Raw genomic sequence first — 19297 nt, 5'->3', positions numbered from 1 at the left:
AGCAGGGGAATTATCCCAGCGTGTGAGCGTTCCACGGCTCATGATGAGCTGAGCTCGTCATGAGCACCGGAGCACCGTGCCCCCGCTCAGTTCGTCATGAGCATGGAAGGTGTTAACGTCTGGCATGTTGGAGGTGCGGCCGCTGTTTAGAATGATGGACTTCCTCCTTAAGTGCAGGTTCTGGCCGGCCTGTAGATGCATATGATTATTATAGATAAGAACACTTACTGCAATGGATCATTATTAATGAACATATTCTTCGATTGATTAGCCATGAGTTAGATTAAAAAATATATTGACAGAGATAGTTAAGACATTTGTAACACTTTAATACTTTTGAGAATGTTTTCTTTGGAAAAGAGGTACATGTTGAATAGTTTGGAATTTGCTTCAGTATATCTTTGTTTCTATTGTTTCATTTGAATTTGAATTTCAATAGAAATTAGTTAGATTTTAATAGGTTAGTCTTACATTATATATACGGGAGAATAGCCAATGTAGTACAAAAGAAATTGAAACTAGTTCATTATTGTTTTTTAATCTAAGTCAATGACCTGAGTGTTTACCCTATGGAATATATATAACAGAATGGTAACTGTCGTGTAATTGATGGCTCTCACAGTCTTTTGTTTCTGTTTCTGAAAGTCGTAACTCCTTGCTGTGACATCACAACAGTTGACAGCAAAATTGGTCGTCAACTGCATTGATGTCCTAAAGGCCTTCCAGGTCAGCGGACAGGGATCTCTGAGTGCCTGTTGTGGGGACAGAGACCCCGTATGCTCTGGGGTCGCAATACATACACGTGACACTCTCACACATAAGGGACGCGCAGACACGTTACTGGTCTGGACGGAAAGTGCCGAGCCACTTCCGCCCGTTTATTTTATATCTCTCTGGCCACGCCTGGCCAGAGAGTGCTACAATGTGTGCTAGTGCTTCCGGGGCTCAGCCGAGACCCTCGGAGCACTAGAGCGCTACATCCCTTCCCAACTTGGATTTTTGAAAGCTTGGATAGAAAACAAAAGTATATATAGTTCAGCACCTGAAGTCAGCCAGCCGCTGGCTTGGCTTTGGGTTGGGTCTCAGATCATACCTCCATCGTCCTCGGGCTGGTACCTGATCAGCTCTCGGGCTGGATGTTGAGATGCTTGCTTCGCCTTGGTCTGTAGTGTTCAGGGGTGTGGTTTCATCAATGGACCTTCCGGCCCCGCTCCCAGACTCGTCTCCTGCTGGCTCTGCTTGGTCAGGGTTGCACTGTCGAGCAGCCGGTATTTGCTTGAACCAGGAGACATTCCTCGTTACTTCCTCTCCGTCACGGCGAGCTGTGACCGCAGTACCCCGCGTTTCCTTGACAACCCACGGCTCAGGTTCAAACATTGTGTTGAATTTTCCTCCTGGTCTTCTGGTCCGGATAAGTACAGTCTCACCTGGTATTACGTTACGAGACTGGGCACGTCTCTTGTGGCTTGCTTTCTCGTTCGTTCGTCTTCGCCGTTCCTGAGTGCGCCCAGGGGAGTATGGTGTCGGTGTCCAGTTGTCTGCCATGGGAAGAAGGTCCCTTCTTGGTCCGGCAAACATCAAGGCCCACGGTGACTGTTCCGTGGTGCTGTGGGGTGTGCTTCTGTACTCCCGTAGAAACAGTTGAAGCGCTTCCTCTGGGTCTTTGCCCTCAGCGGTGGCGATTCGCAGGATCTTGTTGGTTGTCCTCATGAACCGTTCCACCTCCCCGTTTGCTTGGGGCCATTGGGGCGTGATTCGGTGATGCCGGATGCCCAGGCTGTGGAGGAATTCTCGGAACTCACTTCCCTGGAATGGGGGCCCATTGTCCGTCTTGATGACAAGAGGAATTCCGAACATCGCAAAGGACTTGCTCAAAAGTGGTCGGATGTTGGCAAAACTAGTTGAGGTGGCAATGTCTACAATTGGGTACTTTGTGTAGTTATCAATTAGTACGACTGTGACTCTCCCATCCGGGAAACTTCCAAAGTCTAAGCTGAGCCACGACCATGGTGAAGGGGCATGTTCCTCTGTGATGATGGGCGCGGGAGCGTCCGCGGAGCTGGTAATCTGGCATGCTCGGCACTGACGCACCACGGTATCAACGGCTTCTTCGAGGTTCGGGAACCAGACCTTCTCCCTCATCCTGGCCTTCATCCGGCGGGTACCCTGGTGACCCTCATGCGCTAAGATGGTCGCCCTTTCCTGAAGAGACTTGGGGATGATCACCCGGTGGCCCCTGAGGATGAGGCCATTGTTTGCTTGACTCAGGTCATGCCGTACTCTCCAGAATTGTGACAGGCGTGTACGGTCTTCCTCGCTCCATGTGCTGACATTTCGCAGAAAATTCTCCCAGGAGCCCGTCTGTATGGCATCTGCCACCCGCTGAACGACCACGTCGCGCTCATACTCTGGGACTATGGCCTCTGCTGTGAGGGCCTGAGGGCACGAGGCAGCTGACAGCATATCTACAAACTCTTCAGTGGGGCCTTCCGCCTCCGTGTGTCGGCTTTCCTCCGGTCCGGGATGCCTGGATAAAAAGTCTGCGGGGTTCTTGGCCCCTGGGCGGTAAGCGAGGTCCATTTGGTACTGCTGCACTTGGATTGCCCAGCGTTCTATCCTTGGTGGCGGATGAGGAGCGGTGCCCTTGAATAAGGGTATCAACGGTTGGTGGTCTGTTATCATGCGGAATGGGTGTCCTGAGATATACAAGTGGAAATGGGCACATGCCCACTTTACTGCCAGGGCCTCTCGTTCGACCTGTGAGTACCTCGATTCAGTCGAGGTCAGTGCTTTGCTCGCAAATGCTAGCGGCGACCATGTGCCTGGCTCGGTTTCTTGAGATATCAGAGCCCCTAGGCCAACCGGGCTGGCGTCCACCACTATTTCGGTGGGTTTGGAGGTGTCAAAGTAGGCCATCGTGGTGCTGTCTAGCAGTGCAGTTTTTATTTGATCGAATGCATTGGCTTCGATCTCTGTCCATCGCCATGCGCTCTCCTTTTTCGTGAGGTTCCTAAGTGGCTCCGCAATCGTGGCTAAGTTGGGGATGAACCTCGCACAGTATTGCGCCATTCCCAGGAAACTGCGCACTTCCGACGCTGTGGCGGGTGCAGGTGCATTCTTGATGGCCACAGATTTGCGTGGGTCGACGGCAACTCCTTCAGATCCGAATACATAGCCGAAAAATTCGATTGACTTTTTGAAAAATTGGCACTTGTCTTTGTGGAGGGTTACGCCATATTGTGCCAGTCGGTGTAGCGTCGCTTTCAGCCGGTGGTGGTGTTCTTCGCTCGTCTTGGCATGGATTAGGATATCGTCGCTGACATTCAGCACTCCATGCAGCCCAGAGAGGATTTCTTTGATAGTGTTCTGAAAGATCTCAGCTGCAGATGAGATCCCGAAATTTAGCCTCTTGTATCGTCTCAGCCCAAGGTGCGTCGAGAATGTTGTGATGTATCGGCTTTCCTCAGCTAGCCTCAGCTGGTGATATCCGGCATTGAGGTCCAGTTTGGAAAACCACTGGGCGCCGTTTAAGTCAGTCAGGATGTCGTCGACTGTAGGTGTGAGGTGTCGTTCACGGCGAATGGCTTTGTTAGGGATCCTCATGTCAATGCAAATCCGGATTTTTCCGGGTTGTTTCGGTTTCTCGGCTATGACCATGGGGGACACCCATGGCGTTGGTCCGGAGACTTTCTCGATCACACCTTGTGTTTCAAGCAGGTTCAGCTCTTGTTCAACTGCGTCACGCAGGTGAAATGGCACTCTCCGGTGTCGGAGTGCGATTGGCTGCACCGTGGGGTCTATGTGGAGCTTGATGGGTGGATGCTTGATGGTGCCAAGGCCTGTGAAGAGCTTGGGGAACATTAGAAGGATGTCTTCAACTTGCAGCGCCCGCACAGCGTTTGCGAAGGCAATGAGGCCTAGGTCCTCCGCCGTGTTGCTCCCAACCAGCAGGTCGGCCTCCTTGTCGATCACATGGAACGTGGTAGTGACTTCCTGGTCTTCTGCTCGGACCTGTACGATCATCTTGCCTCGCAGTGGGAGGGGATCCTGACTGCCATAAGTGAAGATCCTGGCTTTGGAGGGAACGAGTGCGGGTTTTGGATTGAGTGCTTTGTAATGTTGAACTCCCATCACATTCACCGTTGCTCCGGTGTCGATGACTCCGATCGCTGGCGATCCGTGGATCTGTATCTGGCACTTGGGTTGCGGTCGTCGGCTTCTCTTCAGCTCCTTGACAAAGGACACGAAGTAGCACTCGTCTTCATCATCTGTGGACGAGTCGTCGTACTGCGGCTGCCGTGATCTGTGTGACTTAGTGGAGCGTGACGTTGAGTGCTCATCTAGTGACAGTTGTTTGACTGCTCCTGCTGCTGATCGCCTTCCTGAAGGGTTCCGTCCTCGGGGTCCTCCTCTACACACGCTGGCAAAGTGGTTGGGAGTGCCGCATTTGGAACATGTCTTGCCACGTGCTGGGCAGCCATCTTGGGTGTGTTCATCCCTGCCGCAGTAGCCGCACGGCGTTTGGCGTCGTGCTCGCGCCGGCCCTCGACCTCTGCTTCCTCGGTTTGACATTCGCACGGCATCCACTCGTTCTGTTTTGATCATAGCTCCTGCCTCATGGTGAGGGTTAAGGGCCGCCTCCATCGCGGTGGCGCGGGCGTCAGACAGCTCATGGGACCGAGCAAGGATCAGGATTTCGTCGAGGGATATTCTCGGCTGCCTCAGAATTAATGTTCGCAGATGTTTGTTTCGACAGCCCTGGATGAGTTGTGCCGTGACTTCTTTCTTTTCGTCGTCCTCGGTACACGTGCTTATCAGATCTCGTAGACGAGCGTGAAACGCGTCCATTGTTTCCCCTTCACGTTGTTTGGCTTGTCTGAATTTGAACCTCTCGTAGTGGGGGTTTAGTTGGGGGTCGAAATGTGCATTAAGTGCGTTGACGGCAGCATCAAAGTCATTGGCGGCACCTGTGTTGGGGAGGTGTCTAAACAACTTATATAGTTCTGTGCCTCCGAAGTGGAGAAGTAATGATCGCTTCACCTCGTTGTCTTTTTCTCGGGTAGCTGTAAAATAATTGTTGAGTTGCCCCAACCACACTGCCCATCGGGGCGCTGCTGTCCCTGGGTCAATTAGCTCGCTGAAAGGTGGTAACGCCTGTAACTGTGCGTGTGCGGAGGGCGCCGGGGCCTGTGCTACAGGGGGCACTGCCACCTGTGGGGCACTTCCGGTGGCTCTTCCTGCGGCTCCTCCTGTGGCTCCTCCGGTGGCTCCTCCTTGGGTTAGCGACATGCCTTAGTGGGGAATGCTCTAATTGCTGTCTTGTTGGAGGTTTGGCTTGCCTTGTGCTTGTTGGGTCTATTATTTCTCCCTCGTGTGGCTTGTTGTCCCTTTGGACTGCTTCTATTATTTCCCCTCGTGTGGCTTGTTGTCCCTTTGGACTGCTGCATGCGCGCTCAGTCGGCGTCTTACTTCCAGCGCCTGGTGTTGCTGGGCCGGCGTGCTGCCTTGCTTCTGTTCGCGTGCTCCCGCGATGCTGGCTTGAGGCTTGCGTCGGCCTCACTCGTTTGCGCATGCGCGCACTTTCCAGTCGGCCGGTCGGGCCTCCCTCCAGCGTTCTCTCCCGCTCAGCTTCGGAGCGTCGCCGGTGCCGGTCCCCACGCAGCTTCTGGCATACGCTGCTTACCGGTAGGCGATTTCTTTCTTTCCTCGTCGCTGGGTCCCTTGCGCTGGTGTTGGGCCGACAGTCTAGGCCGCTTCGAGATTCGGCGTCTCCGTCCGCTGTTTCTTTGATGGGATTCACGCCGATCCCATCCTCGTCGCCAGTGTGGGGACAGAGACCCCGTATGCTCTGGGGTCGCAATACATACACGTGACACTCTCACACATAAGGGACGCGCAGACACGTTACTGGTCTGGACGGAAAGTGCCGAGCCACTTCCGCCCGTTTATTTTATATCTCTCTGGCCACGCCTGGCCAGAGAGTGCTACAATGTGTGCTAGTGCTTCCGGGGCTCAGCCGAGACCCTCGGAGCACTAGAGCGCTACACCTGTCAGGGCAGCACTGATGTCTGCTTTGACTGAAAGCAAAAAGCACAGCTGCAGGAGGGGGAAGGAAGGCAGGGAAGGTAGTGGGTTTTGGATAGCTTGTAAGATATTTATTTTTTATATTTGCGTCAGGACGGAGAGGGCATGTTGTGTATAGCTCTCCCATTATCCTCTGCCCCTGTGCAGTATTTGGAAACAAGGGCAGATGATTTGGGGGGCCATACATAACATACAATTATAGATGGGTTAAGAAGGGAATTACGGGAATGTTTTTCACCTTGTGTTTCTGAATGACATCATAGACAGCTTGAGCTTCGCTCTCGTTGTGAATTTTAACGTCACTCAGAAACCAGAGGTGATACGCATCCTCGTAATTCACTGTTACCCATCTATAATTCTATACATTTATTTGACGGCACTGTTTTTTATTCACCCTCCTACCAATACATGTTGTATTGCTGGATCTGACTATCCACAGGTCAAACTTTATAATGTTTAGGAATTTGCAAATGGAGCGCATTTAATTTGTACTTCGATTGCTGGTTACATAGCACTGAACAGAACAAAATGTTTTGTTTTCCTTTTTTAAATTTATGTGAATGTTGTTAGAATTGTAGTGACAAAGCCACAAAGTTAAATTGCCCTACTGCCTATTTGGATGGCATCAAAAATATTCAAAGTAACCGACTCTAATTTGCAATTCATTATGAAAATTCACAATTACAAAAGTAAAGCATATTTTTCCTATTTCATTCGAAACTTAAATTGCATAAAATCAGTGCTCTGTATGTAATGTGACACTCAGATGATTTGAAGTAAAACATTGGCTAGCTAGATCTACGACAATGTTGTAAATTGTGTGCCTTTACTCAAGGCTCCGCGAAATTATAGCCAATTCATATGTTGATCTCAATATTGGTAGATGATCCATCATAGGGAAAAAATTCATAATTCTACCAAAAGTCTGCTTTGTCTGTTTTCTCACACCTCTGGTGTTGATGGCCACTACCATATTAGCCTGGTGAAAGGTGTTGCAATTCTTCACTTTTCCTCATCTTTTTATGTTTGCACATTCTCAGAAATCAGTCTTTGAGGACATACCGCTGGGGACTGTTGTTCTGCAGATCACAGCCACAGACGCTGACTCAGGACGCTTTGCACTCATCCAGTACAGTCTGGTGGATGGAGAGGGCAGATTTGGCATCAATCCAACAACGGTAAGATCTGTTATTCGCTTCACTGTGCTCTACTCTGGTGACTTTACCAAGACCATTCATGCAATGACGATTGTGAAAGGGATATGATCTGGGAAAGATGGGAAGAGCCAGTAGGAATGATCCTAATTACACAAAAGATAAAGACAAAGTGAGTAATGTTCAAGATGAAGAACAAATGTTTCTTCTAGCAAAAATATTCACTGTGAATTAAAATCCTCATCTACTCATCTGTACACCCACCTAACTGATGAATAATATTAGCCCACCTGGAAAAAACACTTATGGGAAGAAAATGGCAGTCACAAATCCTGCCCGCTGGTGCATTGCATACATTGCCAAGTATGACGAATGTGTGAGTGCAAAGCACTTGCGTCAATAAAACATGGAGGGTAAAGAGTGTGACCCTCAATTTAACACCAATGGCATTAGATACAATTCAAGTACAAGGTAGCGACTATGGAGAGGCACAGGGCACACACTTTCAGCTATGGTTACATGACATATGCCTGAACCATGTATGATGCTGTATGAAACCAGTGAAGACGAAATAAGGGTTTACTTAGACAGGTGAGGTATGAAGCACACATGATATCCACAGAGCAGCAGTATTGAAGGGATACACCCCACAAAAAGAGTGTGGCAGAAAGTGCGGAACTACAAGGCTGTGACAAAGGACATGCTATCAAATATGGCAAAAAAGCAGAACCTCGGAAACAAACAACAACAGTACAACATAGCCTTGAGATGAATGCTAACTGACAAACATTAACAGGTACCATGTAAATTACTGCACTCAATGTGCATGACATGTAGTGATGCCTTGGGCCTATCTTTTTTGCTTCAATTATTACGCTCTATTACCCCGTACTTGGTATGTATTTAATTTATCCAAATTGTGGTAAAAAGTTAAAGTAATGCTGCTGCGGACACTTATAGTGAAAGGGTTAACAGTTTTCCCTGCCATAAACTCCATGGTCTCTTTTTTCTTGTTTTTGGCAGATGTTCTTCATGATACACAGGCCAATCCTCATTCTGCATCCTTCGTCACATCTATCCATCACGTTTAGCTGTCCCCCCCGAATGATCTCTAAGTGTATCAGTTAAACAAGAGCAATATTCAAATACTTCAGTGCTGCTAGTATGCAATCCTAGCAGCCAACCTATTCACTAGTTGCCTCAGGACCCACGTATCATCTAGAAATGATTTCACAGAAGAAAGGAGGTTGAGTAAGTGAAACGCAGTTGCAGTCACAGGAACCTTGGACCTATCACATTGTAAGCCTGAGAAAATCCAAATATATGAGTAACTCCAACCTTAAGCAATCATTCCTCTCAGCAGTAGCTCCCACAATCTAACATGATATCACATCAGACCCTGAACAACAAAACACACTACTCCTCTCATATGAGATTGGTAAACAGTGGAAAAATCCAGAGGGAATTCAAACTAAATCAGCCAATAAAAATAATGTGACTACTGTCTAGACTATATGACACAGCCACTAAGCAGTGTATCAGCATTTCTTCTGCTTAAACAGTCCTTGTTGAATGCACTAGAACTCTCATCCTCCTAGGGTCTTCATTTGCATAACGGTGGATATCAAATCTTGACTTCTCCATCCCAAATATCAGCATCTTCATCTACTTGGAGAAGAGTGGGCAAGAAAGAACAGACTGTGAGGATGCCGTACAGAAGCCTTACAATTTGACCCCTAATGTACATCTAGTACATGAAGGAGGAATTTTCATTTTGGAAGGAGCTGACGATGAGTAGGCTTGCAAGTTGCAAAAGGTCCAGTTCTCAGTTGGTTGCAGAATATGTAGTAATCAGTTGTACTTGGGCTCAAAAGGTGACCGACCGGTGGTCTTAGCTAAATTATCAGGCTCGGTGGCAAAGGCAGAAGGCCCCCCTACAGGTAGAGATAGTTTAACTGCTCACATTTTTCTGATAAAAAAATACAGTGTTTTCTTGTGTTTGGGAGCTAACAAATGCATCAACTGGAATGTATTGCGGAAATAATTTTCTGTTAGACCATCAAATTGCTGAAGTAGTGTGATGGATCATTATAACTAGCAGAGATCTTATGGCATCTTAGGCCATTGTAGTAAACATGTTCCACGGCAGCAATTTTGGCTGTTTGAGTGGAGGGAGAACCGGATAGCATTTACTACACTTCTGCTGCGGCCATCTTAGGAAGGAGAGGCTCTAGTCTTCCCTCTAGTCTCCTTTGCCCCGCATATTTAAACAGTTGATGGCGCCAACACGCAATCGATAAACAAGCTACCGTTGGTATCTTAGGGAGAGACTGCTATAATAGCCATGGCACACAGGTAAGTGTGGCTGCGTCGCCTCATAATCAAGTGATGCCCCATACAACAAACCTGACTCATTCCTGGAGTTGTTTTTTTTAGTGAATGTGCGATCTATGCCCAAACATGCACTGAACTGTGGGATATGTTGAGTTCCGATTCCCCAGACTTAAGCTTCCTAACTTGACTTAAACCCTCCTCATTACCAGCTATTGCTCTTGCCCTTCCTGATAAATACCGAATCCTTAGATTGGACAGAGAAAGAAAATTGGGAGGAGGTGTTGCCATCATATAAAAAGATGTGCTGAGAGTCGCAGTCATTGACTCCACCTCCGATAACGATATGGGAATTTGTATTTTTAAAATTGACTTGAACCACCAGGAGAGTCTAAAGGGTGCTCTTATATATCGCCTTCCAGGGCCGCTTAAAGATTTTTAATTTCAAGATGATGGAGAAAATTGCCCCTCATAGGATCACCTCCAAACACTTTCTGCTACTGGGGGATTTTAATATCCATAGTGAAGATAGTGAGAATATAGAGACTGCTAATCTTCTGGCCGATATGGCTTCTTTGGGCCTTGCTAAGATCAGTACTGGCCCTACCTATTCGGCTGGGCATACTTTGGACATCATACTCACTAACTCACCCTACATATCTTCTGGTCCCCTTTGCCTAGTGATTTGGTCAGACAACTCTTTGATTCTGTTTCTGATTAATGGCTGCTTCAGAAATCAAGTTCCCCTCGTACACCCAACACAGTCATAGAAGAGAATGGCATAAAGTAACTTCTGACTACTTTAGCAAAACGTTTGTGCCTGTCAGGGACTGTCCGAGACTATGTTGGGAATACAGTCAGGGTCTTGGGCAAGGACTGGGAACTGGGTAGAAAACGTACACAGAAAGAGGAGTACAGCGCTGCCCAGGATCATACAAGAAGTCAGAGGAGAAAAGAGATGCAAAGGGGAAACCTGCACGAAGGAAAAATATGGCTAGCACTCAGAAAGGAAGGGCACTTATGAGGCAATTTAGCATTCAGAAAAACTACACCCAGGACGAATGTGCAAGACATATATATGAAACAACATTAACAATAAAGGGGAGTGTGGGGTAAATCACTCAGGAGCTCCACACTGTCAGACTGAAGCTCAGTAAGTTTCTCACCCACAATTGCTGTTACAGATACTGACTGCAAATACCCACATGTGGGATATGCATGCAAAGGAAGGGTCTCTGGAGGTTATACCTATGGTGATGTTATAAATGTAATTCAAAGACAATACTCACAGTGAACAAGAAACACCACCTAGGAAGTCAGTTGAGCCCACGGATCCTGACGATCAAACAGGAACATGCAAGGCAGTAACAGCAAGGGGTCATTACTAAACATAAGCACAATAGACAAGGAGATAGCAAGGAGGAGTGCTTAACAGGAAAGGAAGGAGATCACAGGGCACACTTGGCAGAAAGCAGGTAACAAACATACTAGGCAACAGAAGCAAGACAGCAGAATAAAAAGACAACAAACTCGGAACTGGAACCAAGGAAATTGGAAGAAAGGCAGGGACTGGAAAAGGATATACAGAAGGGGAGGCTATACGGGTATACTAGAATAGTAAAGGTTAAGGAATCAAGAAAACAAAGTGCTGTGCTAATTCAGGCACAAGGAATAGCTCAGGAACTCAGGAAACAAGGTAGCGCTAGTTCAGGAATAAGGAAAACAGCAGGAGCTCAGGAACAAGGAATAACTAAATCTCAGGATATCAAAGGCTCAGGAAACACTGGAACAAGGATAGGTCTCACCGGTCTACAGCTACAATGACCAACCATGGACTGAAGGGAGCTGGGGCTTAAAAGAGTTCACAGTAATTACATACATCAGGTGTGAGCAGGCTAGCAGCAGCTAGCCACAGGTGAGCTGAATTCCTCCAACCATCCTTGGCCTGCAGGGGTGAAGACAAAGCAGTGAGCAGGGGATTATAGGTAATGGAGTTTCCAGCATGAGCAGACTAGCTTCCACAAAACCCAGCATCGATTGGGAATGGATGTCAATTCCCAAGTTGTGTCCAATTGGCTGGAAGTCAGTATATACATGAAGGGGAGGGTCTGGAAGCTCATTAGAACACTGGAGAGTCACACAGTTCAGCCCCCTGGTGGTGGACACAAGAATGCAGGGAGCAAGTTGTGACAGTGCCTCCCATATTCGATGAACATATGGATATTGCCAATAAGCTTAGGGTCTTCAATGAGGCTATCACTTCAGTGATAGACACTCTAGTCCCTTAAAATGACAACAAACACTTACAAAATATTTGCAGTCTGGTACACTCCTGACTTACATAATGAAAAATCTAAATGCAAAAGTTTGGAAAAAACTGGCGCGAAACCCATACGGAGACGGAGAAACTTAACTATGAAAGAGCACTCTCTTCCTATCACAAGAATCTAAGAAAGGCACGGAAAGCCCATGTCATCTTGAAACTCAATCAGGCGGGCAACTCGACTAAGGAACTCTATAACATTCTTAACACTTTCACCAATCCTTCAATTTGTACCTTCACAAATTCCCCCCTCCCAGGTACTATGTGACAACATAGCTGAATATGTTGTTCAAAAAATATATTTAATCTATAATCAATTCCCTCAGGAGTCTAACCCCCTGGATCCTTCAAATTTGCGGCCCTCAACCTTATGAAGGTCTGATGATGGCCTTCAGCATTTGAATGCAATACAGACAGCCTAGGCTGAAGCCATGCTAAAAACAGCGAAATCTGGTTCTCCTTTAGATGTTATGTCAGCGTATGTGTTTGCCTTACTTGCCCCTCTCCTGGCCCCCTCCATCTGTGACTTCCTTAACACCTCTTTGAGAGGAAGGGTACTCCCACTTGAATGGAAGGCTGCTCAAGTGTTACCAATTAAGAAGAAAGCTCGGATGCCTTCTGAGGTGATTGCCAACAATCACCCTATTTCGCTCCTGCCGCTTACGATCAAAATGGTGGAAGGGTACGTCAACACCCAGCTGATGGGTTATCTTGAATCGCAAGGTACACTTGACCCTTCCCAGTCTAGGTTTAGACCCAACCACTCTATGGAAACCACCCTCATTGGTGTCACAGATTATATAAAAATGGCTTTAGATAACAACAAGGTAGTGCTACTGGTTTTCTTGGATCTGACATCATCCTTTGATACTTTTTCTCACCAGAAACTGATGTATTGATTGAGAGAGTCTGGTCTGCAGGGACCGGCACTAAGTGACTTGCTACCTTTTTGGACCAGCGCACCCAGATGATTAATCTAGGCCCCTTTCGCTCCCATACCTTGAAGCTCACTAAGGGGTTCCTTGTTTGAGTCCTACCTTGTTTAATGTTTATGTGGCCCCCCTCGCCAAGATTATTAGGGAATATGGATTTACTCCCTATTTGTATGCAGACGAAATTCAACTGCTCTTGTTCTTTAATACGGACACAGAGCTAGTTGAACATCGCTTCGCTGAGGGCATGCTAGCCATATCTGGCTAGATGACAGAAAACCTCCTCCAACTAAATGCGGCTAAGATCGAGATCCTGTTGTTTGGCTCTGCTCAAACAACTTGGTACCCAAACTGGTGGCCTGCTGTGTTAGGCTCCACTCCTACCCCCTCACTTATGGCAAAAAATTTAGGGGTCCGTTTGGATAATTCTTTATCTATGAGAGATCAAGTCATGGCCACCTCAGGGACCTGCTACCACACTCTGAGTCTTTTGCACAGAGTGTTTCAGTGGCTGCCCCTATATGTCTGAAGAACTCTGATTCAAGCTCTGGTCATTAGCCGACTTGATTACTGCAATGCTCTTTTGGCATCAGCAAACAAGGCTCTTTTGAGTAGACTACAGATAGTCCAGAATGTTGCCACACGTTTGGCTCTCAAAATGCCTCCCCGTACCTCCTCTAGGCCTTTGCTGAGACAGCTTCACTGGCTTTCTATCCACCAGAGAATTACGTTTAAACTCTGCTGCCTCGCCCATAAAGCACTTTATGGTATGAGCCCTACCTCCTTGGAGGATACATTATAATTCTACCGTCTGAGAAGGCTTCTTAGATTCATAGGTAAAGGGCTGCTTGTGGTCCCCCGCTACAGGAAATTACGACAGGAGGCAGAACTTTTGCATACCTTGCCCCGAAATATTGGAATACTCTGCCCGAGGGCCTGCGCAAATGCCCCAGTCTTTTTCGATTCAGGAAACTCCTGAAGACTGAATTATTCCGGTACTGATTTGTACTTGACCTGTATTCTGTCTTCCTTGCAGCGTGGAGATACCCCTTCGGGGGTGATTCCGGCACATTATAAATCCCATACAATACAATACAATACAATGTATAGAAACAATTTACACCTCTTCTTAACATATTTGCTCAATCTCTTTTAGATGTAATAGTCTCCCTTTCCAACTTATTGGCCTATTTTTATGGCATATTGCTATTTTAGTTGTATTTGTATTGTTGAAGGCCGCAGAGGGATGGGGACCCTGCAAGGGGCCCCCAAAGTCACTTTCCGACAGACTTTCCATGTCGGAAAGCCCAACATGGAAAGCCTGTCTGAAACGGACATCATAATCCGGACGGTGAAAACGCCATCCATTTAGGATTATGTGCAGTTTACAATTGGCCGACAGGCTCCTAGAGCCGTCAAAAGCTAGTCGGTTTGACAGGCCAGTTTAAACTCCAACCCCCATCTATGTAACAGGGCGGTCAGAGTCTAAACCTTGGATGTCAGTCAGAAAGCCTCCGACCTGCGGTCGGAAGCATTCCAACCAACATCCAAATGAGGCCCTTTGTATTAAGGGGCAAATTCGAAATTAAGGGTGCGTATCATCAAATATCTTTATTTTGACAGAATACATGAAATATCTAATAAAATCCAACAATACAAATACAATAAATAAATAACATATTAAAACAACTTGATACAACGAGACATCTAAACTTTACCAGCAATTATATAAAAGGACAATGCATAAAATAGTACTGCCTGGTTAATCAAAATCATGCAACATCCATTGGTACGTAACCATGATGTGCTAATAAAAGAGCCCACAGATTACACCACATCTAGCTCAAATTAGCCCTATGACGTCTTTTCGACCACATAGTTCCCAGGAACTTTGCTATCCTGTAGACTAAGAAAGGGCAAGTATCCCCTTTCAATATCCTCATGGTGTCAAGGTGACTAGTGGTACCCAGTTGTCTATAAATGGGTGCCGGCCATACTGAATGGGGCTTGGCATAGGCAGGCCATACAAACAAGACATGCAGTACAGACTCAGCTTGTAAACTACAAAAAGGACACATAGCACTATCTGAACCTGCCCATTTTGAGGTAAACAATCTTAAAGGCAATGTTCCCACTTACAATTGATGGTATAGTTTCCTGTCAAAAGGAACAGAAATCCAGTCCCAATATTTTTCTAAGCAGTACCGTGATGTAAAACTGAGAAAGTCACCAGTTAGTGTACCCACAACTTCTTGCTAGCAGAGCCCAATAATGTTTCTTCATGGCACCCTCGGATGGCATTGGCGCTGCTGAAGGACCAACATTCCCAAAAGACTAAAGCAGTTAGCAGATTCAAGGATCTTTGTTAAATGTATCCACCCTATTCACCTTAGGGTAGCTTTAGTGGATACTTTACAAATGACAGGCTGTGTCCAAAACTAATGGCTATTTTCAATAATAAATGTGGAAATCCTCTCTAGTATTCCGAAGTGTTTATTGTGATTATAAGGATTTGAGTCTGATGTGACAGATGCAGCAGACTCGTGTTTCGTCCATATGACGGCACACCTAGGGCTTTCACAAGGCAAAGATAAAAGTAAAAAGTCCAATCAGTCTTGGTATATATATATATATATAGAAGGGACGGGCAAAATCAGGTAAGAATATAGTCTGTGGCAGTATAATAGGCAATCGTGCAGGGGCACAATAACAATATCCTCTCATGGCCCCATAGACCACCGCATGGGGCCATGAGAGGATACAACAACTTAGATGACAAATATAAGCATTTCATTTTAAATAAACTGAGCATCCTGAACAGACCATTATGTTTCCTCCTGTTATACAGTAGTTGGTGGTGAGAATGTACCTTTGAAGAAGTAGAGGGGTACATCAAGGTGATATGGGAGAACTGTGGCACAAATGTAACTGATATTCTAGAAATTCTCCTATTCCTTTCTTTTAAACTTAGGGGGATATTTACATTCTGTCAGCCTTGGATCGAGAGAAGAAAGATTTCTACACCCTGACTGCTATTGCCAGAGACAACCCGGGAGACCTTCCTAGTAACCGTCGAGAAAACTCTGTACAGGTGAGTGTGTGAAACATACATGGCATAATAGGAATTCATTTCTTTCTATTTAGGACAATATTCTGAATAAGATAAGTGAGCATTGCTCCGTGAAACTGCCTGAACACGTAAAATGGTGTTGATGCCTACAAAATAAAAAGGCAGATCAGGATGACCAGGGGGAACCCCGGACTTATTGGGCTGGCCAACGCAAGCAAACAATGAGTGAAATCACCTGGGCGTGACCCAAGCACGCAAAGGCGGGAGAATCAGACCCAATGCACCAATAAAAACCCGTATTTCAAATGGCACAACAACAAACAAATGGCAATTCATGGGCATGTCAAAAGCCAATAGAGGAGATAACAGCAGGTCTTGCAGACAGCGCATGCATGCTTCCTAGACTCGACCTAAACATTTAAAGATTTAAAACAAATATAGAGAACAGTGAAATGATGCTATAAGACAGAGAAAAAAACAAAGGATGCAAATAAAAAGGATGGACATTAGAACCAGAAGTGCTAGGAGAGGAAAGAGTAGTGAAACAAATGTACAGAGAAAGGACAGCCAAGAAACAGAAGGATAGAGAGTGGGCACAGCTGCAAAGATGTGAAAATGCAGTGAGGGACTCAGAGGCCACACACAGAGCAGTAGAAATGGGACCAGAAAAGGAAGGTAGTTGAGGACAGACAGCAAACGTTAGAGGAATATTTGAGACAGGTGAGGACTCACAGCTTGCAGGATATTCCTCGCAAGGGTCAGTTTCTCTTCACAGCTTAGTGCACCATGATGGATTTTGTTTGCGATCTGGAGCAGCAGCTCTAACTTGTTACAGAAGAGAGGGAGGTAAGCCACAGTCTGTACACGATAAAGAGATAAGTGCAAGACTCCTCAACAACCTACTGACCTTTCCACGGCTGTTGGCAGAGCCTTCTCCCGCTCCTGCATCTCCACAATTAGCATGGTCCATTCCTCTTCAACATCATTAAGGTGGCAGCCTGGGGGCAGCTTAAGACAACCAAATTCAATCCAGACCTAAAAATAAGAACAAATAGGAGAATTGCATGCATCAGCAACCCTCAGGCACAAATCCAGAGAACTACAAGAGGCTTTTCTTGTTCTGAGCACCTTTTATGTATTAACTTGGAAATCACTATAGGCTTTCACCCCCTTCACATCTAAAGCACCAAAACAAAAAGAAAAAAATGAGAGGCTCTCTTCAGGTGCTCGTCGCCCTCAGTATCTCTTAAGATGCCAACTTAGAAGCCATCAGGGGCCATCACACCCTCAAATCTCTCCCTATCCAAGAAACCAATCCAGTATAAGGTCCTTATCATCCCACACATCTCTAAAGCACTGATCCAGAAATTAAGCAAGATCATAAAAGCCTACAATACCAAAAAGGTCACAACCAAGACATCACCAGAAGCAGTTATCATCGAGAGCACCACCAAGATATTCCAAGGATCTCAGAGACACCGGTGGCATGACAGAAACCCTGAGGAACTCTGAGGCATCAACCAAAAACTAGTCAAATGTAATTATTTACTAGGCACTTGTGTGTGTCATTCCAGAAAACTCCAAAGGCCTCCGTCATCCCATGGACATCTGAAAATGCCCGTAACGCATGCAAACTTGATAAAGTCTTGAGTAGAAGCTGTATCTTCATGACGGCCTTCAAGGCACCACCCCACAAACCATGAGAGCTATTCATCACGTCAAAGATACCTGTGGTGCCAGCTCAGAAAGTAAAAACAAAATTAAAACAGAGGACCTTCAAGGTGTGAACCCAAAATTACAAGAGACTTATCATCCTGAAGACCTCTGAGGAGACAAGACAGAAATCACTTTGTTGTCCTGAGGACCTCAGGTCATACTAGGTTTCTAGCATCAGTATTTTAATTAAATTAGGTTTAAATATTAATTTTTCAATTGATCAATAGAACTGAATAAAACTTCTAAAGCATATTATGTTTCAAATACAATATAAACACGGATCACCGAAATTTCCAAATGATGGTTATTGGCACCACCTTCACTCTAACACACCTCGAATTTCTGGTAATTTCCATTGAAGTTAGCTGTGGGTGTGTTAAGGTTCCCATGTGCTGATAACTACACAATGGCATTTGATGTTTTTTCCGTCACTAATGCACAGTGTCATGAAAAGACACTTCCCTTTTTATAAATACACATTTAATCTAATATTGCAACAATTGTGCAAGAAAAACAATTGACCACATTTTCACACAGGAAAACAACAAAATACTCAGAAAATGCCTTCAGAGGATGACTCGTATGTTATGAAAAACCTAGAATTGCTTGCTGAAGTACTACCATGCTGTCTAAAAGTACTATGAAGCCATACTAATGGCAGACTATGCGCTGAAGAAAAAACAACACGAAAAAGCAGCATTAAACAAGACTGTCAAAAAGTTGATAGAAGCAGAGAGACAAACGGCATAAAAAAGTTTTTAAAATAACCATTACCTAAGGGTGAAAGCCTGGTGCTCAAAGTCCCAGCTTCACAGAGTTAAACAGATAACAGATACTTTCACTGTAGAGCGCTAGGGCATGAACCTGCTGCTTGCTGCCCTCTTAAAAGGCTGCTGTGTATCTAACTCAATTACCCTTCTTGATAATGTTTGAGAGGAGAATGGTTCAGGAACGTATTCCAAATACATCTGCCTCTTCTCCGGTTTGGCAGATTTTAACATACGATTACCAGTGACCACTCTTACTTCTAATAATTTATACAACTTCTCGATCCGACTCTTTAATTCTTCCTTGGAGGGTATCTCAGTTTCTTTAAAGTGTACATATTGATAATAAAGTGCCTAAAAGAGAAGACACATTTATCAAGGTTTGAAATTCAGGAACATGGTAGAGCATCCAATGTCTTGATCACCCCTGACACAACAAATACATGTCCTACGAAAGCTTACACACAATGACATTCCATGTCAAAAGCCTAGCGACATGAATCGTCGACACGAGCCTGATCAAGAAATTGCTCTCACCACAAAGCAAATAAAATACTTGAGATTAGAAATTGCGCCCAAGTTTAAGGATCTGTTTAAAGACATTTTCCTGAAAGACTCACAGACAATTACAGTCTGGTTTGAAAGATGTACAAAAATGAACCTAAAGTGATTACTCTTCCACATGTATTCCCTATTCCTTTTTTCTGAAGGTCCACGTAAGGTTTAATTCAGTTACATGGAAATCATAACAATGACATAGCACCGAGATAACATTAATTTGTCCAAAATTGTGGGGGCTTCCCTGTGTGAAACTGTACTTCTTGGCAGCGGTTGTGGGGAGATGGCATTTATTTATGGACCCTTCCAGGAGGGTTAGCGCAAAACACTATGAGGTTCTCAGATCTCCTCTGGAATAATAT

General features: G+C 45.6%; 1 protein-coding gene across 1 annotated transcript in view; it reads left to right on the top strand.

The window, feature by feature from the left end:
* CDH23 (cadherin related 23) overlaps window positions 1-19297 on the top strand; it is a 1152220-nt gene that overhangs the window by 770911 nt on the left and 362012 nt on the right. Inside the window, exons 26-27 of the mRNA XM_078641088.1 lie at window positions 7125-7262; window positions 15796-15915. Of these exons, the coding sequence (XP_078497214.1) occupies window positions 7125-7262; window positions 15796-15915 (258 nt within the window). The remainder of the gene's footprint in view (window positions 1-7124; window positions 7263-15795; window positions 15916-19297) is intronic.

This window comes from Lissotriton helveticus, chromosome 5_1 (genome assembly GCF_964261635.1).
Source record: "Lissotriton helveticus chromosome 5_1, aLisHel1.1, whole genome shotgun sequence".
In the NCBI taxonomy this organism is placed as follows: domain Eukaryota; kingdom Metazoa; phylum Chordata; class Amphibia; order Caudata; family Salamandridae; genus Lissotriton; species Lissotriton helveticus.
The sequence above is the reverse complement of the archived record's forward strand: the minus strand, read 5'-3'. Positions and strand labels throughout refer to the sequence as shown.